Source organism: Dama dama, chromosome 4 (genome assembly GCF_033118175.1).
Source record: "Dama dama isolate Ldn47 chromosome 4, ASM3311817v1, whole genome shotgun sequence".
In the NCBI taxonomy this organism is placed as follows: Eukaryota; Metazoa; Chordata; class Mammalia; order Artiodactyla; family Cervidae; genus Dama; species Dama dama.
Genome location: NC_083684.1, coordinates 17447473 through 17474566, shown reverse-complemented (window position 1 = coordinate 17474566; position 27094 = coordinate 17447473). Strand labels below are relative to the sequence as shown.

Genomic DNA, 27094 nt, shown 5'->3' with positions numbered 1-27094 from the left:
CCCATGCCAAGCCTGGTGCCAGCCACCCCTGGGGGGGACAAGGGAGGTGAACCCCAGCCTCCTAACTGCCAGGACCTCCAGGTGTCAGAGCGGAGAACAAAGCTGGCAGCTTCTACCCAGGGCACATGGAGTGAGGAAGCAACTGGCGTTTTCTACACGTTGTCCCATCTCTAAGTGCTTTTCACCTCATCTAATCTATCCACAACCTTACAATCCAGCCTATGAGCTCTGCTTTTGAGATGAGGAAACAAAGGCACAGTGAGGTTAGGTGACTTGCCCAAGGCGGCATAGCTAGTGAGTCTCTCTTCCGAAGGTGTCTCTCTCTCCAGGTTCTGTTTGGCCAGCAGCCTGCAGTGGGCCCTCAAGTTGAGATGTTATGTATGGGCAAGGCAGGCTAGGAGGGAGAGGGGGAGGGCAGTGTGGGGACAGGGGCCACAGAACCCATGGGGTGCTGACGTCACACGGATGTCCATGGGGAATGGGATGCATGGGACACTCAGAGCATGCAGACGTCACTCTGACCTCCGAGGGACAGGTGTGGCTCTTGCAACCCCCTCAAACCACATGCCGCCCACGAGAGGTGGGTGCCCTGTCACCCACGGTCATTCACATGCCCCCCACCCACTGCCCCGCCACCAGCAGGCCAGGCTTTTGATCAAAGACGACCAGAGCTCCAGAACCGAAGATCAAGACCTGGTTGGTAAAGAGGGTGGGGGGCCCTAGGCCACAGCGCACCGCGCGAGTCTGCCCAGAGGACCCCCTGAGATTGTGCAGTGCACGGCCTGAACAACGGCGGAAGCAGTTCAGAAGCCCCGCGGGACCTGCAGCTCTGCTGACGGCGGCCGTGCTGACCAACCTGTATTGCCCTGGACACCTTACCCCGAGAAGACCCCCCCTCCCCACCTCACCCGGCCCCAGTCCTCCCCCCACCCCCCGAGCTGCGGGGGCACCTGTGGCTTGGCAGGGCCGGGCGCTGAGGGTGAAGGAAGGCGCAGACATCCGCCGCCCTCCCCCACTCCCGGGCGCACCTCCAGCTCCTGGCTCCCGCGGTGACAGCCCGCCTCCCACAGCTCCGAGAACAGAGCCAGGCTGTGTTCACGTGTCCCCCGCCGGGACCACACGGCGGCGGGCAAGAGGGCAGGCGGGCGGGGGAGCGGAACCGCCGCCCCACACCGCCAGGCCACAGGCTCTGTCTGTGCCCAAGCCTGCCATCAGGGAGCTGCGAGGCGGCCAGGCCAGCCCACCCAGCACTGCACTCACCCCGGACCAGCCCCTGGGGGCCAGGGCGGGCCTCTGCAGCCTGACCTCCCCCTCGCTAGGGAAGACGGACGTCCTCAGCAGTGCCTGCTTCACGGACAGGGAGATGGGCTCAGATCGGCCTGTGGGGTCTGGCTCCTGCAGTCAGCCATCACCCGGGGCTCTGCTTCCTGGGGGAGGGGCCGGAGCCACGCCCGGGGATCTGAACCCCGGCCAGCCAGGTCCACAGCCCCACTTGTCCCACATCTGGGGAGAGGGGGATGCCTGGAATCCTGGCCCCCCTCCTGGGGAGGGTTAGGTGCCACTGTCCCTGGAGAGGGGGCAGGGAGGCTGGCCCTCGGTCACGCATCTGTCCCCACCCCACAGAGGCTGAGGCAACAGTGGGCGGCCCCTAAGGAGGGGGCTGGGGTCCCAAAAGCCGGCCTCAGGGACGCTCTCCTCCATGGCCCCCGCCAAACCAGCAGGTCAGACACATGTCACGTCCAGGTCCCTCACGGCCTCCAGGGACAGTGGGCCTGGCCGCCTGCCCAAGCCACTGTCTGCACACTAATTCCCTCAGCCCGCTGAAACTTCTGGGTGTGCGCACACACGCACGCAAACACACACACGGAACCACACATGCCAAAAATCCAGATACTCCCCCCACACACACACCAACATACACAGACACAGACACGCGTACTCAGACACATAGATACACACACACACAACCCCCAGGGAGAGTGGGTAGGGAGCAGCTGATCTGAATCCACTTGACCTGTCTGTCTGTCCTGATGAAAATCAAAGGGAAGAGGGAGGCCTGGTGGGCAGCCAGGGCCTGTGTTTTATGGAGGAGATGCAGAGAGTGTGTGGTCCTGCTGTGGTGACAGGTGACCATAGAGGACCGTAGGGACAAAAGCAGTCATTCCTGCCCTGGACTGTCTGCTTCCTGTGGGCCGGGGTCTCCATGCTGCCTGGGAAGAGAGGAGACCTGGCATTCATTCATTCTTCATTCAGTCAAGCATCCACCCACCCATCCATCCTCTGCCATCCATCCACCTTCCACTATCCATCCATCATCCACCCTCCACTATCCATCCATCCATCCTCCACCCTCTATCCATTCATCCATCCATTTGTCCTCCACTCTCCATCCATCCATCCTTCTAGAAATGTTACTGAGCACCTACTGTGTGCAGACCCCCTGCCAGGCAGCAAGCAGGACGTCAGAGGCCCTGTCTGACATGGCATGGTGCTGGAACAAGGACAGCATGACTGAACACATGCTGAGCGTGCAGCCTCATTTAACCCCACGGCGACCCTCTGTGGCAGACGCCACCAGCACTCCCACTTTGCAGATGAGAAAGCTGAGGCTCCGCTGAAAAGCAGCAACACAAGAGCCTGTGCTTTGACTGTTTCCCTTCCCTCCTGTCCCCTTTCCATTTTTGTCTGTCTTATTTGACAAGAAAGAGAACCAGAGAAGTCAGTACCCCAAATGGCCGACAGTCGTGGTATAAGCGAGGCTACCCTGTGTCCCCGCTTGCCTGCGACGGCTCTGGTTTTCAGCTAATGTCAGCACATAAGAGGTAACAGTGCCACCCGTGTTGTCACACACGCCCTGGCTTAGACCTGGGTGAAGTCAAGCGAGCTCCCTTCCCACTCTGGAGCTGAGAAAAAGACATAATATTGAGGGAAAAGGGAGGGCCTGAGGACAGAGCAATCACTGAAGGCTTCCTGCAAGAGGCGGAGCAGAGCTGCACCTGGAGGAAGGGGAACATTGCCCTCCAAGACCCCGCAACCACCACACAGGCCAGGGCACAGCTCCGTTCTTCTGTTTAGGGATGTTCTGGTCTGGTCTGGGAACCCCAGGAAGTGCAGGTGCCGGGTACTGGGCAGAGTCGGGGGCAGGGCCTGAGGCAAATGTGGTCCCTCTGGCTGCCAAGATTATGAGGAAGGGACTGGAGTCTGGGCAGGCTGTGCCCTCCTGATGGGATCAAAGCCCCCAGTGGCCCCTGGCTGCCCTCCCAGCACCCACGAGGCAGGCTGGGCCAGGGCCTACTCCAGGCACCCAGCACCCGGCCCCCTGGGAGGACAAGCTGTCCTGCCAGCCAGCCATCACCACGTGTGGCCTGGCACCTGCCCGTCCAGGCAGGACTGGGGCTGTCCCCGGCCTGGCAGAGGACCTGGGGCCTCCCAGAGAGGTCTTCCCAGCCAAAGCCCCGCAGCAACCCCAGCGAAGCTTCTGGACTTCTCAAAGCTCAGGAAGCGTTTTCCTAAATGGGGGTGGACTGCCTGTAACTGAGGACACACCTTGTCCCGCATGGCGGGCCAGGACCCAAGCTCTGCAGCCACACTTTCATTCCAGCTCTGCCACTTAGCTGACCGGCCTGGGGCCCACCGGCTAGTCGTCTGGCCCTCTGCACCCGGCCTGCTTGCCGGGAACATGGGAGAAGAAGGGCTCCCGCACGCAGGGCACGGAGGGTTCAGCCAAAGAGCCTCGGTATGAAGTAGGTCCTTGCTGCACAGACGGGGCACGTGGAGGAGGCGGGACCTGGAATCTGAGACGTGGTAGGAAGACTCTCCCTTCTGAGCTCTGCTCCTCCATGACCTGTCCGTAGGTTGGGGGCTCCTGCTTGCACACCTCTGAGGATGGGGAGCTCACCACCTCACAGTCACCTGGCCTATGGACGGGCAGAGGGGGAGCGCTCTCTTTGTCAGTGTGTTTGCACTGCGGTCAGACTGAATCCAAGGTGGGAAGTGGGACTCAGGGCTAAAGGCCACGCCTCCCACCTCCCAACCTGGGGCCCTGCCTGCTGCCCTAGGAGCCAAGAAGCGGTCGTGACGGGAGGAGGGAGGGGAGGAGCCTGTGCGTCCCCCCTGGTGTGGGATGGGGAGCTCCGAGCACTCCTGTGGTCCCCCCGGCGCCTCCTCAGAGGCTGCCCCCGGCCCCCTCCACCTGCTCCTCTGCTCCTGGGTCTGCCTGGCCCCTCTTCCGGTCCTCCTGCCATATTTCCCTCTCACTTCCAGAAGCAGGAAGGGGCTTGGCAGATGAGCCACTGAGTTCTAGACCCTCTGCCAGGCTGGGGACGGCCCTAATCCTGCCAGGACAAGCAGGTGCCAGGTCACGGGGTGCCTGTGGTGATGGGCGGCGGGGCAGCTTGTCCTCCGGGGGAGGTGGGCGGGGGCGCTGGGTGCCCGGAGCAGGCCCAGAGGAGCCCCCTGGCAGGGACGTGCCCTCTGAGCCTTGGTTTCCCCTCTGCAGGAAGGCGCGGTAGGAGTCAGTGCCTCTGGGCCACCTGGCTCTGCGCTTCGCCTGCAACGGCTGGGAGGACAGCAGGCTCACCTGTGCACACCCTCGGGTGCCCAGCACCAGGCCCCGCGCCAGCCTGGGCCCCGTGACGGCACTCTGGGCAGAGAAGCCGCCGCAGTGGGGGCAGAGGGGACGCGCCAGGGGGACCCGGGGCTGCAGCACTTGCTGCCATGCCACGGAGCTCTGCTGCGCCCCCTCACTATCTCCAATTCCTGCCCCTGAACCCCGGCTCAGACTGGGGCCACCGGGTCAGCCCCTGGGGACTCTCTGTCTGTGTCCTGGGTCACGCTGTGTTCCACACACACACACACCGCAGGGTCCCTGCAGCCAGAACGCACACCCCTCACCGAGTCCCAGCTCAGCGTCGGCTCCCCCATCTCAGCCTTCCACCCTGCGAGTCTGGGCACTGACCCAGAAACCCCCTTCCCAGACGGGGCCGTCCCAGGGACTCACCCGGCAGCAGCGCCGGCCACGTGGGGCTCCTCTGGTCCATGGGAGCTGGCTCTCTCTGGCCCCGGGCCCCCAGCCTGACCCCCAAGGGGCAGCTCCCTTCGGCCTGGGGGGAGGGGGGCCGACGGGGCGGGGCGACAAGGCGGCAGCAAAGCAGAGGAAGCCTGCCCAGCGTCTGCAGACCGGCTCTGTCCAGAGCAGAGTCCTGAGACGCCAGCGGAGAGGTCAAGGGCAGCAAGCCAGGGCTGCCCAGCGAGGCACGGATCAACCACGCGGCCGCCCTCCCCCGGCCCCCAGCCTCCCCCCGCCGGCTCACGCCCCAGCCGCTGCAGATGGGAGCCGCGTTCTGGAGGGTGGAGGGTGGCGGCCACTTCCTGCCTGCCCCTCGCAGTTCAACTCCTGCAGGACCCAGGGATCGAGGGATTCCTGGCACACGGAGACCTCTGCCCTGGGAAGCAGAGCCGCCCCCAGACTCCGAGGGGGTCACAGCCCCACCGAGGCTGCCCTCGCTCGTTCGCACCCTCACTCAGCCGTCTCCACTGAGCACCTGCTATGTGCCAGGCCCTGTGCTGGGCCCCGATCCCCAGAGCTCTGTGGTGTCCCCCAGGCAGCGGGAGCCGCCCCCGTCCCCGGGCATTCCTGGAGAGAAAGGGCCAAGGACAGCTCAGCTCAGGAGGGAGGAAGAACACGGGCTTCGAGCAGGGCTCCAAGGGGCTCCAGGAGAGCCCCACCCCGGGCTGTGGTCTCCGGGGACCTAGAGACATGCCCTGGCAGGAGCTCGTGGGGGGCAGGAAGGAAGGATGGAGGGGAAGGGGAGGAGCCTACTGTCATCGGGGTCTCAGCTCCCGGGGTCTCCTCCCTACAGGGCCCAGATGCCCAGTTCCAGCGCTGCCCCCTCCCTGGAGCCCTTCCGGGTGCTCTGTGCTGGCCTTGTTAGAGCCCATCTTGCTGTATCTGCGGAAAGAAGGGCTGGACATCTGTTGTGGGGGAGGCCATGGCTCCGCTGCCTTAGGGGGCCGGGTCACCAGGTGTGCCACAAGCTGCTTGCTGGGGGTGGGCGGGGGTGGGAGGCTGGGGGGCAGAGTCTTGTCAGGTCTCTGGGGTCAATCCCTTCCCTGTGCCCGCAGTGGGCAGCAGGCCGGGGGACCGTGGCTGGGGGTACCCCAAGGACTGTGGCTTAGGCCATGTTTATAGTCACTTCCTGGGCAAACACCAGGCTGCACCCAGAACCTCCTGGCGCGGGTGAGAATCCAGCCCCTCCCAGGCAGGGTGGCGTGGAAACACCCCCGTCCACATCCTAAACACAGTGGTTAGCAACTGAGGTCGCCTTCATGCCACATCCCCGGGAGAAAGGTCCTAGCATCACGCTTCTGTTCCAGGAAGGGAACTGCCCCTAGCGCACACCTGCTGGGTCAGGTCCCCCCTGAGCACAGCCACCAGGCCAGAGGGGCCAGCCCCAGCCAGGCCATGCAGAGTTAGCACTGCGTCCCCATGCGGACCTCACCAGCCAGCCTGTTCTTCAGCTGTGGGCATGGCCCCCATGGGCTGCACGTGACCAGTTCAGCCAGCAACAGGGACTGGTGTGGAGGTCAAAGACTGGTCCCCAAAGACAGCCAAGTCCTCTTCCCCAACACCTGAGAACGCGTCACTTTACAGGACAAAAGGGACCTGGGAGATGTGAGTAGGCTGCCGACCCTGAGATGGGAGCTCAATCTCGATGACCCAGGCAGGCCCAATGTGATCACAAGGGTCCCTGTGAGAGGGAGGCGGGGCGGGAGATGTGATCACAGAAGTAAGAGGTTGGAGGGATGTGGGGCCACAAGCCAAGGAATGCAGGCACCTCCAGAAGCAGAAACAGAAGGACACATTCTTCCCCGGAGCCTCCGCAAGGAACCAGGCCTGTGACACCTTGATTCTAGCCCAGTGAGACCTGGGTCAGGCCTCTGATCTCTGACCTCCAGACTGTAAGGTGATAGAGCTGCCAAGTTCACAGATGTCTGTTATAGCAGCCACGGGAAAATAACACAGCTAGGAAGACAACTGTTCCCAGCTTCACAGCACTTGACATTCAACAGTTGCTCAATTAATGCTCTTCTCCATGTGGGAAAGATTGAAGGCAGGAGCAGAAGGGGATGACAGAGGATGAGATGGTAGGATGGCATCACCAAGTTAATGGACATGAGTTTGAGCAAGCTCTGGGAGATGGTAAAGGACAGGGAAGCCTGGCGTGCTGCAGCCCATGGGGTCTCAAAGAGTCAGACACGACTGAGCAACTGAACAACAACTGCGTGTTTGATCCAGAGAGCTCACAGCCCCTGCCTAGAATCAGCCAAGTCCAAGGAGGAGAAAGGACCAATCTCTCACAGGTGACCGTGAAGTATCCTTGTCCCCCACGTGATTGCACTGGGAGACCTCAGGGAAAAGCAAACAGCCCATGGTCACAGGAATTCTATATTTCAGAGCAAAGCCCTGGAGAGGGGAGCAAAGTTCTGGAATGGGATGAGGACCTGCTTGGAACATCGACCCTGGGGCCAGGAAGCTTGGGTAAACACACGCTCTCGATATCTATGAAAATCTGACTTCCTCTTTATCTTCCCCTTGTCAGGTCCCCAGGACCAGCTGACTTGAAATCTGTATTCACTCAACAAACATCGACTGAGCACCTACTGTGCAGCGGGCCAGGTGCTGGAGCCATAAAGAGGACAGTAAGATGTGTTCCCTGTCTTCATGGAGAGGGCAAGCAGGCAGCCTCGGGGCCTGTGCTTTTGGGCTTCCGGGTGGCCTGGGATTCTGCCCAGTGTCATCTCCTCAGCAGCACCTTCGGGGACCAGCCCGCCTACAGTCACAAGCTTCATCTCTGTGTTCTTCTACCCTATTTTGCTTCATGGAACCTGTCCCCGCCTGGCATCACACATGCTACCTAGCACGGTCTGTGACACATAGTAGGTGCTCAGCAAACACTTGTGAACAAATGCACTCACAGGAATGGCGGCCTAGAGGTGGAGACAGATGTCAGAACAGGCAACCACGATGGAGACACGAGCAAAGGTCTGCTGGAGAGATATCGGCTTTTCAAATGGCTTTTGCTTCTAAATTAGAAGGTCAGGGGTGAGAGCTAGTGTGGTCGCGGGGGAGTCTTACACTGTAATGCTCTTCTAGCCTGTTACATCCATACAGTGAGCCAAAATCCCCCGGGGGATTACCGCCCCTGGCTTACCTACCAGCTTAAACCCAGTCTCGGCAAAAGCAAGGTGGTGGGCGAGTGGAGGCCATGGCCAGGACGGCAGACAGGCGGGCCCCAAGTGCAGCAGCCCTTGGAGGGGTGGTCTGTGCTGGTTTTTAGCTTCTTTGGGTCCCCAACGCTGCCACCGGGACACCCCACCCTGGGCCTCAGAATGGCCATTTCTACAGCTCAGCTGGATCTCCTTTTTTCTACCCTGAAATCTTGATCACAGACTTACTTGGAAGGAAAATAGATTTCGGGGCAAACAGACCCACTTGACAGCAATTTTGCCAGGTCTAAAGAGTTGCTCTTATCTTTGTGCCAGTTTGAACTTTGGTGAAGGCAACGCTCAGTTCATCGTTTGATGAAATTGCCCAAGTTCTTTCTTTTCCATGTGATGGAAATCTGAATCAGTGACATGGACCCGCAGAGTCGCACCCCGGCCAAGGGAGCTGAAAGCAAGCAGAGCCTGGAGAGCGGGGAGAGGCCTGAGGCCCAGCCCCATGAGCCCCGCTAAACACTTAGGCTCCTGGGGAAAGGTTCCCTAAAAGCCCAGAGCTTCAGGGCTGCCTGGGCTTCTCCGCCTCCTGCCTCAACTTGCAAGCTCCGTGCTCCCCAGGGAACAGTAAGTTCCTGAGAAGATAAACAGTCTCTCGTTGGAGAGAAAACAGACTTTGGATCCCAGCTCAGCTGGAGATGAACAAAGGAAGAGAGCAGTCGGCGGGAGCAGGGACACACTTCCACGGCACAGAGCGTCTCCCCGTGGAGCGGGCGCGGGGATTAGGGGGCTGCAGCCAAGCCCGGCCCCCCTGCCCTCCAAGCAGCTGCCGCTTGGCCGCAGGGAATAGGATCCACCCAGTGCCGCCCGCCAGAGCACTCAGCACCAGCACCCGCCCCAGGCGAGGCCTGCCAAGGACGTCTTGGGGCCCGAGCCAAGTACCCAAGCAGAGGCCCTGCCTTCCCGGCCGCAGAGGCCCGACCCCGCTGGCCAGGAGGCCATCCGCCCAAAGAAGGAGCAACAGGGGCCGCAGCAGGGCCGGCTCCCGCATCCCTGAGCGTCAGGCGGGCGCTCGGCGATGCATGTGGGTCACCTGGGGTCTCAGGGCACTCGCGGGCGAGCCGGGGCGCAGAGAAGCTGTGCCTGGAACCAGGAGCTCGGAAGGGGCAGAGGCAGGATGCGGATCTAGGATGTGCCAGTCCGGACCCGAACACTTAAGAGAGGCCCACACCTAACAAATACTGATTGGATTTAAACCCAGGGCTTCCCTGTTGGTTCAGATGGTAAAGAAGCCACCTGCAATGCGGGAGAACGGGGTTCCATCCCTGGGTTGGGAAGATTCCCCTGGAGGAGGGCATGGCAATCCACTCCAGTAGTCTTGCCTGGAAAATCCCCAGGGACAGAGGAGCCTGGTGGGCTACAGTTCATGGGGTCGCAAAGAGTTGGATACGACTGAAGTACAGCACAAAGATGGATTTTTTAAGCCACTACAGCAGTAGTAGACACTAACCCCAAACTCTTCTCAAACTCCCGTTTACGGGACCAGAGTAGGTGAACGGAGGTGCCCTGGGCTGGGCTGGGCCGGCCCAGGTCGGAGACGGAGGATGCACTGTGTCTCCCACAGATGCTCCTACCTCTCCGGCCAGAGCTGCTCCTGCCCTCCCCTCTCCACCAGACCAGGGGTCCCCTAAAGCCAGGGACAAGCACACATGAGGACGGAGGCTTTCTGGGTAGGATCAGGGCGGCAGGGGTCTGTTAGGACAGAAGCCTGCAGACCATCCCTCAGGGCTGGCGGGCCCCAGCACCCTGACGTGACCGGAGGAAAGGCAGGAGCCCAGGAAACAAGCCTAGACAGCATTTTAAAAAGCAGAGACATCGCTTTGCCAACAAAGATCCGTATAGTCAAAACCACAGTTTTTCCAGTAGTCATGTACAGATGTGAGAGCTGGACCATAAAGAAGGCTGAGCTCCAAAGAACTGATGGTTTTTGAACCCTGGAGCTGAAGAAGACTCTTGAGAGTTCCTTGGACTGCAAGAAGATCAAACCAGTCAATCCTAAGGGAAATCAACCCTGAATATTCACTGAAAAGACTGATGCTGAAGTTTAAGCTCCAATACTGTGGCCACCTTATGTGAAGAGCTGACTCACCGGAAAAGACCCTGATGCTGGGAAAGATTAAGGGCAGGAGGAGAAGGGGGCAGCCGAGGGTAAGATGGTTGGATGGCATCAACTGACTAAATGGACATGAGTTTGAACAAACTCCGGGAGATAGTTCGCCGGGAAGCCCAGCGTGCTGCTGTCCATGGGGTCGCACAGGGTCGGACACGGCTGAGTGACTGACGGCAACAGGAGCACAGCCATGATGGGGGAGTCCACCTTGCTCCAGCTTTTGGTGATCGCCCCCCCCAAACCCATCAGTGGGGTCTGCGGCTTCAACCATGTCTACTAATGAATGAAGACGATATCTGCCGCTTTAGATGCCGCTCCAGAGCTCAGAGAGGACGCCCAAGGGCTCACGGGCAGCACACAGGGCCACCGCTCAGCTGGGCGACAAGGCAGCTCCGAGGCCACGCGGGGAGCCCGCGCCCACAGGGGCGGTCCTGGAGCCGCGGGGCGGGCAGCCTGCGGAGCCTGGCCCAGCAGCCCTGGGGGCCCCTGAGGGCCCTCCCAGGCCCCTGACTCTACCTTGCACAGTAGCCAGGGAGGCTTCGCTGCACAGCCTCACGCCTGCTCAGCAGCTCTGGAGTCTAAGCCTGGCGGAAGCTCTGTGGGGGGACGCTAGGCCTAGACTCCAGCCACTCCATTGCCTGTCACCAGACAGCACTGCTCCTCGCCTGCACAGAGACACTGCTCGGGAACGCCATCCCCGCGGCTACTGACGGATTCTGAGCGTCCTCCGGCTGGATTTTACGCCGCCTGAGCGTGGCGCGTGAGAGACGGACTCTCCTTTGACTAAAGGCTTAAGAATATTGGAAGGAGCGGGGCCTGGGGGCTCACCACCTTCAGGGACAGCCACCTTGCTGTGAGGTTGGGACAGCGCCCTCCTCCCCCCGGCTTGGTCAGCCCAAGATCCGTGCCTTGCCTGCCAGGAAGAAGCCCAGCCCCGGGGTCCCCGGGGTCCCTGCTGCCCCTGCAGCCCCAGAGCTGTTCTCCAGCAGCCAGCCAGTGAGCACCCCCCAGGCGGGCCTTCCAGATGCAGTGCCTGACAATCACACAGCTCCCCCGCGTCTGGGAGGGAGGCAGGCGGCTGGGCCATGTGTGTCCCCAGGGCACGTGGCCTCCAGGCCCTCAGCCCAGCACCAGAGCAGTGGTGTGATGGCTTCCTGCCCCGGCGAGGGCCGCTGTCCCCGCACGTGCAGGGAACTGGGGCTCAGAGACCGACAGTGGACAGTTGCCCCCCCAAGGCAAGGGATGCAGCCCCCCACCCCCGCCGACCTGCCCATCACCACCCAGCCCTCTGAGAAAGGCCCCTGCCCCAGCCAGCACGGAGGAGGGGGCTGGAGCCCACCACCACGTAGGGAGCTGGAGAGATGGTGGGGAGATGGGGAGGGGCAGGGAGCTCCGGGGAGGGGGTGCGACGGGGCTGCGCGTGCGTGTGCCTGTGTGTGTTGCACACACACCCTCATGCCTGTGTGCCGGCCAGGTCTGTGTGTGTCCCCCGAGCGTCCCCACACGGCGTGTCCATGTGTCTGTAGGCCGCGCCCCCCGCGCCCGCCCCGCCGCCCAGCCGGCAGCGCACAGCTGGGCCCGGGGGGCCATGCGCACCGCCCGATGCGAGGTGGCAGGTGTGTAATAAACCATTAGTCACTGTCACATTTCCCAGCAGCGGCCTCCCAGGGAGGGGCTGCCTGCGGGCTGGCGCTGCCTGGCGGGTCTCCAGCTGTGAGCTGCGCGTCCCCCGTCCCCCCGGCCGCCGGCAGGGCTGCCTCCTGACAGGGGAGCAGCTGGCCAGCGTGGGTCTTGTGCCCCTGCCCTGCCCCAGGGGCCCCAGGGCAGGGGGGCAGGGCCTCGTGTGTGCCCAGCAGGGCAGGGAGGTCCTTGAGGGTCACGGCTGCGCAGCTTATCACTCAGAGCTGAGGGCGGGCTGGGACAGCAGCCTCAAGGATGCGATGGGCTGCCTATAGGAGGCGCCAGCGGGGTGAGTAGGAGTTACAATCAACAGCGCTGACGCCAGCCAGGACTCCGGGCTCTCGGGGGAAGGGGCACCAGGACTGCACTCGATCTGCCGAGTTCCATTCTCATATCGGCTGGTGAGCTAAGCACTCCCACTGGCCTTCCCGCCCATTCCTCAGATGAGGAAACTGAGGCACAGTGCAAGGAGACACTTGTCCCAGGCGTCCCTGCCCACCACCTGCAGTCCCCTTTGCTGCCAGACACCTCATCCCCCTCTGCCAGGGGCCTGGACGCCCCTAGGCGGGCTGGTGGCCCATCAGCCCCTGTCAGCGAGCCCCTTCCTTTGCTGAGTCCACACTGCAGAGAACAAGAGGTGGGTACCTGGGGGCGTCCTGAAGATGGGACTCCCAGGACCCTACCACCACGAGCCGACTCCCACGCTCACTGACAAGCAGTGTTTTCCACCAGCTGCCCCTGCAGTGGCCCAGCAACGGGGAAGGCTGGGCTGGGGGCTGTTGAGCGTCGGTCCTCTTAGGGTCTAAGGGGCTGCTCCACGGCCCTCCCGAGGTAAGAACGCAGGTGTCCACTCACTGCTCCCATTCCAGGGCCCACGTGCTGCATGACAAACGCCTCAGGACTCCACACTCACAGGCCCAACAACCAACGAGCGGCCAGCCTCTCCATCACTGGGGAAAGCAACGTGTCCAACGGGGTAGCGATGGGGGGACAGGGTCTTGGTGGCTGGAGGGGGTGGGAGTGAACGCCCATGCCAGAAAATGCCAGGCAGCACCGCCCGCGGATGGACCCCCTTGTGCCCTGTGTCCCAAATGGGGCTACACCAACAGCCACGTGCCTGGACGCGAGCGGTGCGCCCCCGCGGCGGGCGGGCGGCCGAGCCCCCTTCCATCCTGCATGGGGCAGCTGGACATCACACGGCACGCGACATGAAGTGGAGCGCGATGGCAGCTGCAACAACAGGCGGCCTTGCAGGGATGCGCGGGGCCCCGGAGACAAGGCTCACACCCCAGACACCGGGCCACGGGGTGCCAGGCAAACACAGGTGCGGCGGAAAAGCAAATGGGATCCTGGCGGGTCACTCTGGGGCGACGGGGCATCCAGGGAGACGGAGAGTTCTGGGGCAGGGTTTGGTGGCTCATGGAGATAGACCCATTATGCTATTTTTTAAATGAATGAGTGAACACAATGGAATATAGAGATTAAAAAAAAAAAAGAAACCAACAAAGGCTGTTTGTGAATCAACAATGAGAGAGGGGGAAACGATCAAACTCAAGTCAGGGAGACCCAGCCTCCTGGCTCCCCACTAGAATGTGGCGACCCTGGGGTGGGAGTCTGCACCCCAACTTCTGGGGAGGCTTCTGGTTCCCAGGAGCCACCTGATTCACTCCAGTAGCCAGAGATGGTGAAATGCTGGCACCTACCTGTGCCCGTGAGGTCTGGGCCAGCCCCATCCAAGCTGCTCTGCTGACACCGGGCTGGCCCCTGCTCCTGGCTGGTCCTGGGGCCCCTGGGCAGGCTCTCTGCTGGGGCACCCGGCCGAGGCTCAGGCTCCTGGGCGGGAGGGTGGATGGCTGTCGATGTCTCGAGAGATGCAGATGTGACCTGGAAGGACAGGAGGGGGATGTGGTGAGTCTTGGGCACGTCTGCTTGGAGGTACCCCAGGGTGCTGGGTACCGTCCCTCATCCACAGTGGCCTGGTGTAGCCACCAGGGACCTGGTGTGGCTGGCTCTGGGAGCCAGAGCGAGTGCCTTCCTCGTCCACAAAGTGCTGCCCAGGGACATCAGGCTGACCCCCAGGCGCTGGGGGTCCACCCCCAGACCACTGCCACCTGGGCCCCTCCGCTCTGCACAGGCCTCTGTGACAACTGCCAGCAAGCTGGTCGCACTTGTACTGACCGATCTAGTTCATCTTCAGTTCTCCCTGAAGGGCGGTCATCCTATCCGCCACCCTTGTCCTGTGTTTTTAAAAAATACCGTATAGTAAAATATGTCGCTGGTTGGTTGTTGTTTACTCGCTAAGTCGGGTGAGACTCTCTGCAATGCCAGGGACTGGAGCCCACCAGGCTCCTCTATCCATGGGACTGCCCAGGCAAGAATACTGGAGTGGGTTACATAACATAAAATTTACCATCTAGACCATTTTAAGGATACAACTCAGCGGCGTGAAGTCCAAACACGTATGCAACCATCCCCCAGATCCAATTCCAGAACTTTCTCATCAGCCCAAATGGAAACTCTATACTCATTAGATACCACCCCTCTGCCCTTGCCCCACCCCCAGCACCCACCATCCCGGCCGGTCACTCTGCCCCCGGGCCACAGGGGCGCAGGTGACTGGGGCTCAGAGAGGGGCGGTGGGAGCCTAAGATCACAGAGCTGCCGAGGCAGGGTTGACACAGGTTTGCATCCTGGGCTCCTAGGCCTGAAACCCCGGCAGCTCCCTGGGGGCTGGTCCCGGGGGCCTGGCGACCCCCCACTCCCTGATTACAAGCTCTGGGACTGCACGGCTGTCAGAGAACAACTTCGCGTTGATCCCGTTTTTCCAAGGATTAGGGCTATAAAAGCAAAGTGCCTGAGAGAGATGGATGGCGCTCCATCCAGGCTCCGCCAGCCCCACACACCAGAGACGGGTACATTTACCATTTGTTTCCGGGAGCGCTTTAATTTATGGGATCCATATGGTGATGCTGCCCTGACCGCGGCCCCTGCAAATCCCACAGGGGTGCTGGCAGCTCAGGCTGGAACCAGGAGTGGGTGGCGCCTGGCCCCGGCACACGTCATCCACTCCTGGCCTGCTTAGGGCCGGGGGCCCACCGCACGGCGGGGAGACTGGAGCCCCTGTAGACCCCACTCCGTAGGGTTTTCGCTGCTCTGGCAAACCTTGCCATCACCACTTGGGGAAGCTCTTGCCAGACGCAGGGCTGCTGTGTCTCCGTTAGTCACAGGAGATAACAGTCACTGTTGTCACAGTCCAGGCAACCCCAGGGACTGTCTATGGGCTGGCACCAGGTCAAATTGGGCAGTGTTCTCCATGCCCCTGGGGGCGGGCTGGCACTGTGCCCTGGCCTTGACCCTGCTGCACACTGGTGGAAAGGAGAAAGGGGTAAGGCCCGCCCCCATCCTGCTCCTCCTCCTGGAGCGCGGGGACCAGGCTCCTGGTGTGGGGAGGTGGCTGGAGATGCCTCATGGCTCCCCAGATGGGACATGAGGATGCCGTGCCTGAGCACCTACTATGTGCTACAGTTAATCCTCCAGGGAAGAAAACACGGAGACGCGAGGGGACGAGCGGCCTGTCCAAGCTCCCGCAGCAATTGGAGGTGCCTGGATTTGAACCCCAGCAGTTGGGAGAAGACTCGGCTGTTCCAAAACAACCAGAGACATAGCCTTTAAGCAGAGAGCAGCAGACGGCAGAAGAGAGTACTTCCAGGTGGGAGGGGGTGCAGATGACAAAGACTAGGAGAATTCCCCAAGGGCTGGGAAAATCCAGGCGGGCTTCCTGGAGCAGGTGGAACTGTCCTGAACTAGACCTTCAAAGGGACCAGGTTTGGAAAGGGAGGGGGGGACAGGAAGGACAAGAGATTCAAACACACATCTCTGCCCCCAGGAGGGTAAACCATTAATGAGGTACTGGGTAGGCGAGACTGGGGGCGGGGGGGGGGGGGGGCGGGGGGGAGGCGGACAGCACCAGTCCACCCGGCGCCATGTGGAGGGAAGCTGGCTCCATCCCGCCAGGCCTGATCTTTCAAGAGGAAGCGAGGAATCCATCTTTAAAAGCGACACCCGCATGATTATTAAGTGTTAAAATACTACACAAACCCTCACACACGGCTGGTGGGGCTGCAAACTCGCGCAGCTGCTTTGGAGCCGGCCTGGCAGTTCGTCAAGACCCAGAGACACACAGTCGTCACAGGACCCAGCGACTCCACTCCTAGGCAGGTATCCCGGAGAGACAAAAGCAGACGTCCACATGAAAGCTTGCCTCTAAATGTTCATAGCAACCCTCAGATCACAGACAGACGAATTCAGCGATGAACGTGGAGGCAGGTTCTTCCCCCGTCGAGTCCCGCCAACACCCTGACCAGCAGTGGGGGCCCCCGCTGAGTGTGCAGAGGGAGGCATGTTGCTGCAGGCTGCTTACGCCTAGTCCTCTGTTACACAGCACTGGATGACTAAGACAACCCGAAAGCTCTAGAACAGGGCCCGGTCCAGAGACACACGCTCCCTGGCACCATCGTGTGCCAGACACCCTCCCTCCTCGGGTCCAGCTGTCCCCGCCACAAGGATTTCACCCCCTTCTCTGGGGTCTGTCAGCAGCTGCCCGGGACGCCAAGGGGGCTCAGTCACTGTTAATTGCTGGGCGAGGCTGCCAGACACACGTGGGCGGGAGTATGCGTTATCTCACGCTAGCATCATCGGAGGGGGAGGTGAAGGTTCACGAAGGTTCTTGGCCAGACCATCGCAGGGAGGCAGAGAGCAGCCTTTCCTCACCCTTCAAGGCCAAATTTACAACAATTCCTGGCTAATAAAAAGCAGACCCTTGAACCAACACATTTACTATGCCTTCTCGCTTCCAGAGCCAAGAGTTCCAAGCTCACAGCCTGACTTAATGTGCTATTAGGAGGGGGGCCTGGGACATATATTGCTCCCTGCCCTGGGGACCCTGGAAATTGGCAGCATCCCAGAGAGTCCATGGGGCCCTGTGGAGTGAGCAGGATAAACTTTATTGTCCCCTTTATTTCCCTGGACCGGGGCCACCACATTTAAAGCATTAGTTAACAGGGAAAGGAAAAAAAAGGGCGGGGGGAGGGGGTGGAAATTTCCAGGGTTCTTTACCATAAAAGGGATCTGCAGCCCACCGCTGAATATCCTAATGAGATCTTGCCTTGTTACACTTTCTCTGGGGAGCTAGGTGATTTCCGGAGAGCGCCGATTCCAGGTAAATTCGCAGGTAGGGATGAAGGTGGCCGGGGGTGGGTGTGGGGTGGGGTGTGCAGAGAGCAGACACGGCATCATGGCAGCAGAAAGGAAAACCATGTTGCAGGGTTGTCAGCACCGAGGTTATTTGATTGATCGTATTAGTCCTCGGGCTCCCCAAGTCTGGGAACTCCTGCTCTACTGTTCTGTAGAATTGTTTTACTGAGATAGAATCCATATACCATACTATTCACCCATGGAAAGTATACAGTTCGGGGGCTTTGAGGATAATCACAGACTTGTGTGACCACCAGCAGCATCCATCTAGAACGTCCCCATCACCCTGTGCCCCCCTAGCCCCCGGCAGCTTCTCGTCCCCCTCCATCTTCACGGGCGTGCCTCCTCTGGACACTGCGTGTAGACAGAATCCTCCACCATGGAGCCCTCTGAGTCTGGCTTCTTTCACTCAGCATAATGTTTCTCAGACTCGCCCACATGGTAGACTATAAATCATGTATTTTCAAAAACAAAGGCAGGTCGAGTTTGAGGGCCCACAGCAGCCCAGAGGCCACTGGACGAGACGCCAGGACTTCCCTCTCCAGCAGCCCCGCCAACTGACTGTTCCCAGGGCCCGCTTCCCTCTGCCCCCACCGGCACCCAGCCAGACTCCACCTCTCCAGCTTTCTGAAGAGCGATGGGGTCAGGCACTGGGTTCTGGGTTCTCTCCACCGGTTTCCAGCTGGGAGATCTTGGCAAAGTGATTTAACCTCTCTGGGCCTCAGTGTCCCCTTCTGTAGAATGGATTAACAACCCAGCGAGTGTATGACTCCCAGAGGCAAGGTGCAGGGGATGCGTTCTTTCTGCAAAAGCACAGAGTATGTGCTCAAGAAATGGTCGCTTATCTCATGACTTAAACACCGGGAACAAGAGCCAAGGGGTGCTGGGGCCGGGGGACCCCACAGAGCCTGGAAGGGTGTGTGCTGGAGAAGGCGTCACAGCCTTGGCCTTGGGGGGCCCCAGCTGGCCTCTGGGCACTTTAGGCCTCAGGTGGCAGGGCTGCCTTCTAGGTCCCCTTGCCCGCTGCAGGCACAGAGCCTGAGGCAGTCCTGGAGTCCCTGAAGTCATGGTGTAGGATCTGGGGTGTGAAACTCCCATTTTTCGTGATCACCCCGAATCTCCTCTTTCCTCCAAATCGGCTCAACACACACTTCAGGAAGCCAGCCTTGCCAATCTTGAATAAAACATGGAGTTTTATAACTCCAAACATGGGCCTGAATCCTGAGTGCTGCCTGCCTGCAGCTGTAACTAAGAGAAACAGACAAGTCATGACTGCTCGGACTTCAGCTCGTGTCTGGGGGAAACGGGCCAGTAATGCCCTAGCCGAGATTCCCAGAGCACTTGCACTGTGCCAGGCGTCCGCTGAACACCTGCTGTCGGTAGCCAGTGTCATTCTCCCGACAGCCCCACCTTAATGCCTGCTTTGTGGAGGAGGAAACCGAGGCACAGAGAAGTCAAGTCATGCCCACGCTCAGCCAGCTGGTCACGGTCAGAGCACCCACAGCGCCAGCACCAGGAGGTCCTCACTGCATGCCGGCGGGGCCTGACTGCTGCACATGCTGGCTCGGCAGACGCACGGCAGCCCGGACTGCAGGTGAGCGGCTGGGCTGTGGAGGGTCTGTCTCAAGAGCAAGGCTGGGAGGGGAAAGGCTGGGAGGGGAGGCAGAACCAAGCTGCAGGAGAGGGACGAGGAGACACCAGCGTCCGACGGCGTCCACGGACACAGCATCACCGGCCCTTGGCCCCGAGGACCGATCAGACATGGGCGGGAGGCCTGAGCCAGGGAAAAGAGCCACCTCCCCCGCAAACAGGAGTGGCTGGGGGCCTGCCTTGGCTAGAGGGTGGGTGGGCACAGCCCGGCTGGTGGGAGACCCTGCCACCGGCTGGGGACCTGTGGGTCACAGGCCTAGAGCTGTCTGTCTGGCGGGGAATAAGGGCACACGGGCCAGCCCTACCATGAAGACCCTCCCCCCCATTTCCTGCCCCTCCCCCCATGAGAGCCCACCCACAAAGATGCGCTCAAGCCTCTCTGCAGGGGGCTTCTTGTCCTGTGCTGCAAGCTGAGGCATCAGAGGCCTAAGACCAGTATTTTATGCCCCTTAATTCCCTGTAATAGCTCCATAATGGTGAGCAGAGAACTCCAAATACTTCAGGAAAGGGGATGATAAAGCTCCGGGTCAGGGGGAGACAGAGCTGCTGAATGCACAGTCCCCGACAAGCAGACAACGAACGGGTTATTAAACGTGCGGGGCAGACCGGGTGTAATTGGAAAGTTATTAGATATGGAATACACACAGCACCCAGTAAATGAGTAATCAGGGGCTAATTAAGCTCACGCGACATGGCAGATCGCGCGGGAGAGGCTGGTGGCTGCCACATCTGTGGCAGCAATTAGGGGCGCTCCGGCTGCGGCACCCACAGGGAGGGGGGCTCGCCCACTCAAGCGGAGTGCCAGCCGGGGGTTTCGATCCCACTCTTCCCCCAGCCGAGTCCCGCCAGGTGTTCCCAGGTCTCAGGAGCTGGAGGCGGGGTGGGGAGGCTCATCCAGTCTTGAGGACACAAGGTCCAGAACTCAGAGAAAAAAAAAGGTTTTTGTCCCTGGCTGCATATATGGCCAGGAGGGGGCTTGCTGCAGCCTCCCAAGGGGACAGAAACAGTCATAAGAGTCCCCCAAATGACCTGCAAATTGTGTCTCCAGAGTCACCTCCAAAGCTTTGCCACAGTTCTGCCAGGCGGGCCAGCCAAGGGGCATGACCAGCCCATTTTATAGATGGGGAAACAGAGGCTAAGAGGACCAGAAGGGGACAAAACTCACCCAGCCTGGTTCCCCTGCAGCAGGCACAGACACCACCCCCCAAGTGTCTGGGAAAGAGGGGGGCATTGCTGTTTTCTCAGGAGACTGGAGCAGTTACGTGGACAAAGGGAGCGACCGCCTGGGTTCCTCCAAGCTGGGAGATCTTGTGCATGCTTCTGAACGCCTCTGAGCCTCAGTGTTTTCATCCGCAAAAGGGGTGCTGAGAGTCACAGCTATAGCACACGGCGGTCATGAGGATTCCAAAGTTAGCATTTGTGTAGTCCAGCCCAGGCCTGCCATGGATGTCATGAATGCATTTGCTAAAGCAAGGAACAGAAGAAAGCCCACTCCCAATGCCATAAAGAGAACCAGAAAGCCCCTAGTTCAAGACCCGGGGGCTGCCGGAGCTGAAGAGTATCCGAATTCAGCTGAAACTAAGCACTCTTTCTGAGCCAGGAGCCAGTCTGTCCCTGAAGGGTCCCAGCAGAAGGGCAGGAGACTTGGGACTAAAATGTCTTTCACTGGTCATAGGTATATGTTGACTGCACCTACTGAGGGCCAGGCCCCACACCCGTGACACCCAGTGGGTGTCAGCCCATTATGCCTTAGCTCTGGGTGGGGAGGCAGGAACTGTTGGGCCCCATTACGCAGATGGGAAAACTGAGACACAGAAAGGCTGGCTCATGGCCACACGTGTCTGGATGGCGCAGGTGGGGCGTGATGTCTCTGGAAAAAAGAAAAGCCAGAGTCTGGGACTTCCTGGTGGGCCAGTGGTTAAGAATCCGCCTTGCAGTGCAGGGGACGTGGGTTCAATCCCTGGTTCAGGGAACTAAGATCCCACGTGCTGTGGGGCAACTGAGTCCGTGCATCACAGCTAGAGAACCCATGTGCTGCAATGAAAGATATAGCAGGACGCCACAAAGATCCTGCATGCCACAGCTAAGAACTGATGCAGCCAAATAAGTCAATAAATATTAAGAAAAGAAAGCAGGAAAGCAAACCGGAGTCTTGCTAACAGCACTCAGAGCCTCGAGAGACACACCGGGGTGGGGCAGGTGCAGCTGGAAGAACGGGGCCCCAGGGAGACTGGAGCTGGCCAGAGGCGGGCAAGCCCCACTTACGTTGCTCCTGTGGCTGAATGGGACCTTCCGGAGGCGTGAGCCCGGCCCCTCGTTCAAGGGAGGCCTCTGGGCCAGCTGACTCCCTTGTCTGGCCAGGGGCAGGGCAAGGGTCTGCAGGGAAGAATGCACTGTTTCCAGAGGCGAGCTTGCTTCCCCGACTGCCAGGCTGCAGGGCGTGCACGTGGTGATGCTGGGGGAATCCAGCTCAGGCCCAGGGTCAGGGACGAGGCCCTCCAGGGTCTGGGGGTCCCTGGAAGCCAGCAGGGGGAGCAAGCTGATCTCAGACCAATGACTGCCTGACACTCCAGCTCTCCTGGGCTCCCCTTCCTACTCCTATGGTGCCTGCACACCTCCTCCTTCCTCCCAGGGAAAGAGTCTCCCACCAGTTTCTGGGCACACAGCCCTCCTCACTTCAGCCCAACCATGCCTGAGCCCGAGCCAACTTTCCAGAATACCACACTCAACCGGCCTGCACAAAATCCTTCCTGACCCCTCCACAGGACATCTGAGAGCCATGTGACTTGGGCCAGGCTAGCTTCTCACACGTTATGCCTCATATCCGCCTAAATACCTGATCAACCCTGCCTCCATCCACCCATCCTTCCACCTGTCTATCTGACTGTCCATCCGTCTACCCATCCAACCGTCCATCAATCTGTCCTTCCATCTATCCAATCATCCAGTCAACCATCCATCCATCTAATAAACATTTATTAGGCACCTACTATTGCCAGGTATTGTACCTGAGATACAACAGCCAACAGAACAGGTAAACATCCCTGCCCTTAAGAAGGTAACATTCTGGGGACTTCCCCAGTGGTCCACTGGTTAAGAACCAGCCTTGCAATGCTGTGATCTAAGATCACACAAGCTGCAGGCCAACTAAGCCTGTGAGCTGCAACGACTGAGCCTGCCCGCTCTGGAGGGTCCACAGAGCTCTGGTCTAGGGTCACAGCTAGAGGGTCCATGCACCACACGAAAAAGATCCTGCAGGGCACAACCAGGATTCCATATGCTGCAACGAAGACCCAACGCAGTCAAATAAATGCATTTAAAAAAAAAGAGTATAAGGGAGTTCATCACAATATTCTCTCCCCTTCTGTAGATGTGTTGTTGTTTTTTTAACTTAAAAAAAAAAAAAAAAAAAAGGTGTCATTCTGGTTGAGGAAGACAGACTCAATAAATCCATACTGACATGTCAGTTGGTAGGAGGTACCAGAAGGACAAACAGGAGAAGGAGACAAGGAGAGGGAGTGTGGCCAGAGTTAGAATTTTCCATAGGCTGGCCCCATTGAGAAGGGACACTCTGCAAAGACTTGAAGGAAACAAGAAAGCTAGCCATGGAGATAGATATCTGCAGGAACAGTGTTCCAGGAAGTCAGTCAGTTCAGTCGCTCAGTCGTGTCCGACTCTTTGTGACCCCATGGACTGCAGTACTCCAGGCCTCCCTGTCCATCAACAACCCCTGGAGTTGACTCAGACTCATGTCCATTGAGTTGGTGATGCCATTCAACCGTCTCACCCTCTGTCGTCCCCTTCTGCTCCTTCCTTCAATCTTTCCCAGCATCAGGGTCTTTTCCAATGAGTCAGTTCTTCCCATCAGGTGGCCAAAGTATTGGAGCTGCAGCTTCAGCATCAGTCCTTCCAATGAATATTCAGGACTGATTTCCTTTAGGATGGACTGTTGGATCTCCCTGCTGTCCAAGGGACTCTCAAGGGTCTTCTCTAGCACCACAGTTCAAAAGCATCAATTCTTCAGGACACCACGTTCCAGGAAGAAGAAACAGCAAACAAGATGCCCCGAGGCGGGGAGCATGTGTGCAGACCTTTCCTGAAAAGGCCAGACAGTGTGGTCTCGCTCCCTTCCGCTCCCCTGCAGGCGTTCTGCAGGGCCTGGGAGCTGTGTGCCTCTGTGCACTCACTCTGCCTCTCTGGGCTTTGGCTTCCCCATTTGTAAAACGGCAAGGGCTCCCTAGGTTCGAGGTTCAGGGCGAGCACAACACAGGGGTCTGCTCACGAGCCACTGTCATGTCCGTGAGTCCCCCTCTCACCCCAAAGTGCCCTCTGCTCCTCCCCAGGTCCCTGCCTCCTTTCCAGCCAAGAGTCTGTCCCCCTCCCCCGGACTCTCCCCGGCTCCCCTTCCCAGGCAGGGGCAGACCCTCCCCTGGACCACCTCTACTAGAGCCCCCATCTGAGTACCACTGATTCAGGGGTTACACTTCCAGCCCCCCAAGACTGTCCCTGCCCTGAACAGCACTTGGTAACTCCAAGGCCTGGCAGTGTCCCCAACACAACACAAAGAGGAGACATCTAAGCTGTGGAAAGAGCCACGTGGTGGTCTGGGGAACCGGGCTTCAGGCACAGGGAACAGCCGTGCAAAGGCCCTGAGGCAGGAGAGTGCCTGGTGTGACCGAGGGTCAGCAATGGGGGCCACGTGGCTGGGCCCCTGATGGACTCGGGCTCTCATTCAGAGTAAGAGGGGGGCCAGGAGGGTTCCAAGTCAAGGACAGATGTGATCTGACTTTTGCTTTGCTTTAACTTTTAACGATGAGATGCTTCTAGATTCACATGCAGTCGTAAGAAACGATACACGGAGAGCCTGCATACACTTGGTTCAGTTTCCCCAAAGGTAACATCTTACAAAACCAGAGCCAAGGTCACAGGCAGGAAGTAGCAGGACAACTTGCCTCTATGGTGCATGCTTCCCCAGTGGGACCTGGACTTGCATGGGCGTGTGCATTCTGTTCTCCGGAGTGTTATCACCAGCATCGGCTCCTACAAACACCTCCACCGCAGGGACAGGCAGCCGTGCCACCCTCAGCATCCCCCGGGAAGCTCCCTGATAAGCATACTCCCCTCCCTCCTGCCCCAGCCGCCCAGCCGCTGATCTGTTCTCCATTTCTACGTTCTGCTGTTCCAGGCATGTTATGTAAATGCAATCACAGTCTATAACCCTTTGGGACTGTTCCCGCTCAGCACAGCTCCCTGGAGGTTCCCCAGGTTGGCGGGCATTTCGGTGGTTTGTTTCTTTTTATTACGGAAGTCATCATCCATGGCATGGCCATCCCTTGTCTTGGGGGCCTGTTGCCTGGTTTCAGGAGAGGGAAGCTGGTTCCCTGCGGGTTGAGGGACTTCTTCTGTCCCATCCCAGGCTCATGTCCCACCACGGCCCTGCTCCTCCTCCCATCTTCAGAATCTGTGCCTCGTTTACCTGCCAGCTCCCTGTCTGGGGCCTGCCCCCTCCATCTGGGAACCAGCACCCTGCTTATCAGGCATGATGTGCCCCACACCACCCCACACAGCCTTTTTAGATGCCCCAAACTGCAGAGGTCAGGGGGCTTGACAACCTAAGGCTTCTGAAGGGCTCCTGGTTCAGATGTGGATCAGAGATGTTTAGCAACCTGCCAAACGCCGCACAGCTGGAAAACGGGCAGACGCCCACCCTGGCATGCTTCAGTTGCATCAGAGAGGGATTCCGAGGACCAGGGGAGAGCGCAGGGTGGCGCGAGGGCTGCCCTGGACTCTGTGGGGGCTCAGCTCGACCCCGTGCCTCCACCAAGGGGGCCTTGGCGGCTGCAGGTAAACATGACATAATTACTGTGGAGGGAACTGTGCTGTCTCACCCAGGGCAGTCAGTTTATCAAGCGCTGACAGTGCATTAGCTAAGTGATCACTAGACTATTAATTTTTTTTTCCCCAGCCCTTGCCAGGGGTATTACAGTGAAAAATGGCAGCTTAACCGCAGGGAAATTCTTCAGGGTGACAAAAATAAAAATAGCTCTAATTGAAGTTGATAGAAATTATACCCTTTAAAAACACACTTCGGGGTGCACTGGCTGTATTGTAAATTAACACGGGGGCAGGGTTTCTGACACAAGATGGTGGAAACACAGTGACAGCCACAGCAAACAGCCTCCCAGGGCCTCCCATCTGCTGAGCCACGGCTCAGCGGCCTTGGGAGGCGGCGGGCCTGGCTGGAGGCTGGCTCCCAGGCGAGGGGTAGGGTGGGGGCTGGCAGCTGTAGCCTCGGCCGCCACCCAGCCCCTGCCAAGGGGCAGCGGGCAGGATGCGGCCAGGGCCACTTCAGGGAGCCCTGGGTGTCCTGGGATGCTGCAGGCCCGCCCGGGAGTGGAGGGGGCCGGGCCCTCAGCAAGCCAGGCCGGCACTCCACCACCAGGGCCACCGCGGGGCCCTGCTCGCAACGCTGGAGGCCAACGTGAAACTCGCCCGGGAGAACGTGTTCATCACGGAGGCCCCAGCCCATCAGACGGGGCCTGCATGCTCTGGTCTAAGCGGTGAAGCGTCCCCCGGCAGCCAAGGGGTTTCACTGCAGCGTGTGAGAGAATGATAAATATAACGGCGATAAAATACTAATAATCACAGGCGGAGCATCTGCCCGGCGCACCACACTGCTTCAAGTACTTTCCACATGTTTTAATTCACTTAGTCCTCGACACAACCGGTGAGGCAAACACGGTCATTATCATCATTGCGTTCCAGACGAGGAAGCGCGTCTGGAGGCCCAGACAGGCTGTGTAACCTGCCTGCAGGGACAGTCACTTGGCCCCCCCTAGTCTGGCCTCCGAAGACCCCTGCCCAGGGCCCCTGAGCCCAGCAGAGGACGGGCCCCTGGCCGGCAGGTCTCCGGAGGAGCCGCCCTCGGAACGTGGCACGGGCAGCGGTGTCAGTGCTGGCCCTGCGCACGCACGTAACAGGAAGACCAGACTCTGTATCACGCCTGTTTCCTCGGTTTTCAGCTTCGTGGTCTATTGCTCTGCCTTCCAGTTAAGAATGCTTCCAGTAGTCTGAAATAGACAGGATAGTCCATTCTCAAGGCTCTGACCTCTAAGGCTCTAACCCTCTTCCTTTCGTATAGAAATAAACAGCTACAGAACAGAGAACAGCACTTGCCCTGTTGGAGGTTTACAAGAACATCACGAGCTGACCTCCGAGCTGACCTCCGTGGACAGGACATGCAAGAACAAAGGATTCCAACGTTAAGAGGTTCGCAATGACAAGCCATGCCCTTCCCTCATCTTGACTTTATTTATTCATTTATTTTATTCTCACTTGTTTTTTTGGCCACACTGAGTGGCATGCAGGGTCTCAGCTCCCTGACTAGGGCTGGAACTCATAAAGCCTGCAGTGAAAGCGAAGTCAACCACTGACCCACCGGGGAAGTTCCCACCTTGACTTTAAAAGGACTTTGCTGAGACCCTTCGGGGAATCTGGGGTTTGGAGGGCCGGAGCCACCCATCTCCTTGCGTGGCCCTGCAATAAACCTTTTTCTGCTCCAAACTCGGATGGTGTGGTATTGTTTGGTCTCACTGTGTGCTGCACACAAAAACCCGAGTGTGGTAACACACACATTTTCACACAGCTTGTGTGCAATTTACTTCTGTTTTGACTGCACCTTTACTGAGGTTGAGAATTCACTTAAGCTTCCTATAGCTGCCAGCAACTTAGAACTGTAGTGGGTATTATGCATTGGTCGAGAGTCGGGGTGGGGTAAGGAAAAAAACAGACCTAAGAATTAATTTTGGAATAATTATCGGGCCCCTGCCCCAGTAAATGCCAGGCACTGTTCTAGGCACTGGAGATTCACAGCACGATGAGGAAAGTTCCAGGCCTCTTGCCGCTGACATTTGAAAAGGTTGGAAGAGGTAATTACAGAGCCACTCATTCCAGATCCACAGGCAAAGACAGAAGTCATCAAAAATGAAAATCCAAACACCATCTTATGATGGAAAGACACAAGTCAAAAATCTAAGAATCTGACCTGCAAAGGATTCTAAGCTTACTCTCTTAAAAAGAATAAAGGGAAAGATTAGAAAGAATCTTTCATTTTCTCTCTCTCTC

General features: G+C 59.1%; 1 protein-coding gene across 3 annotated transcripts in view; it reads right to left on the bottom strand.

The window, feature by feature from the left end:
* Positions 1-27094, bottom strand: part of GSE1 (Gse1 coiled-coil protein) — a 392727-nt gene that overhangs the window by 234551 nt on the left and 131082 nt on the right. For all 3 annotated transcript variants that reach the window (XM_061138322.1, XM_061138321.1, XM_061138320.1), the window contains exon 2: positions 13771-13951. In XM_061138322.1, the coding sequence (XP_060994305.1) occupies positions 13771-13951 (181 nt within the window). The remainder of the gene's footprint in view (positions 1-13770; positions 13952-27094) is intronic.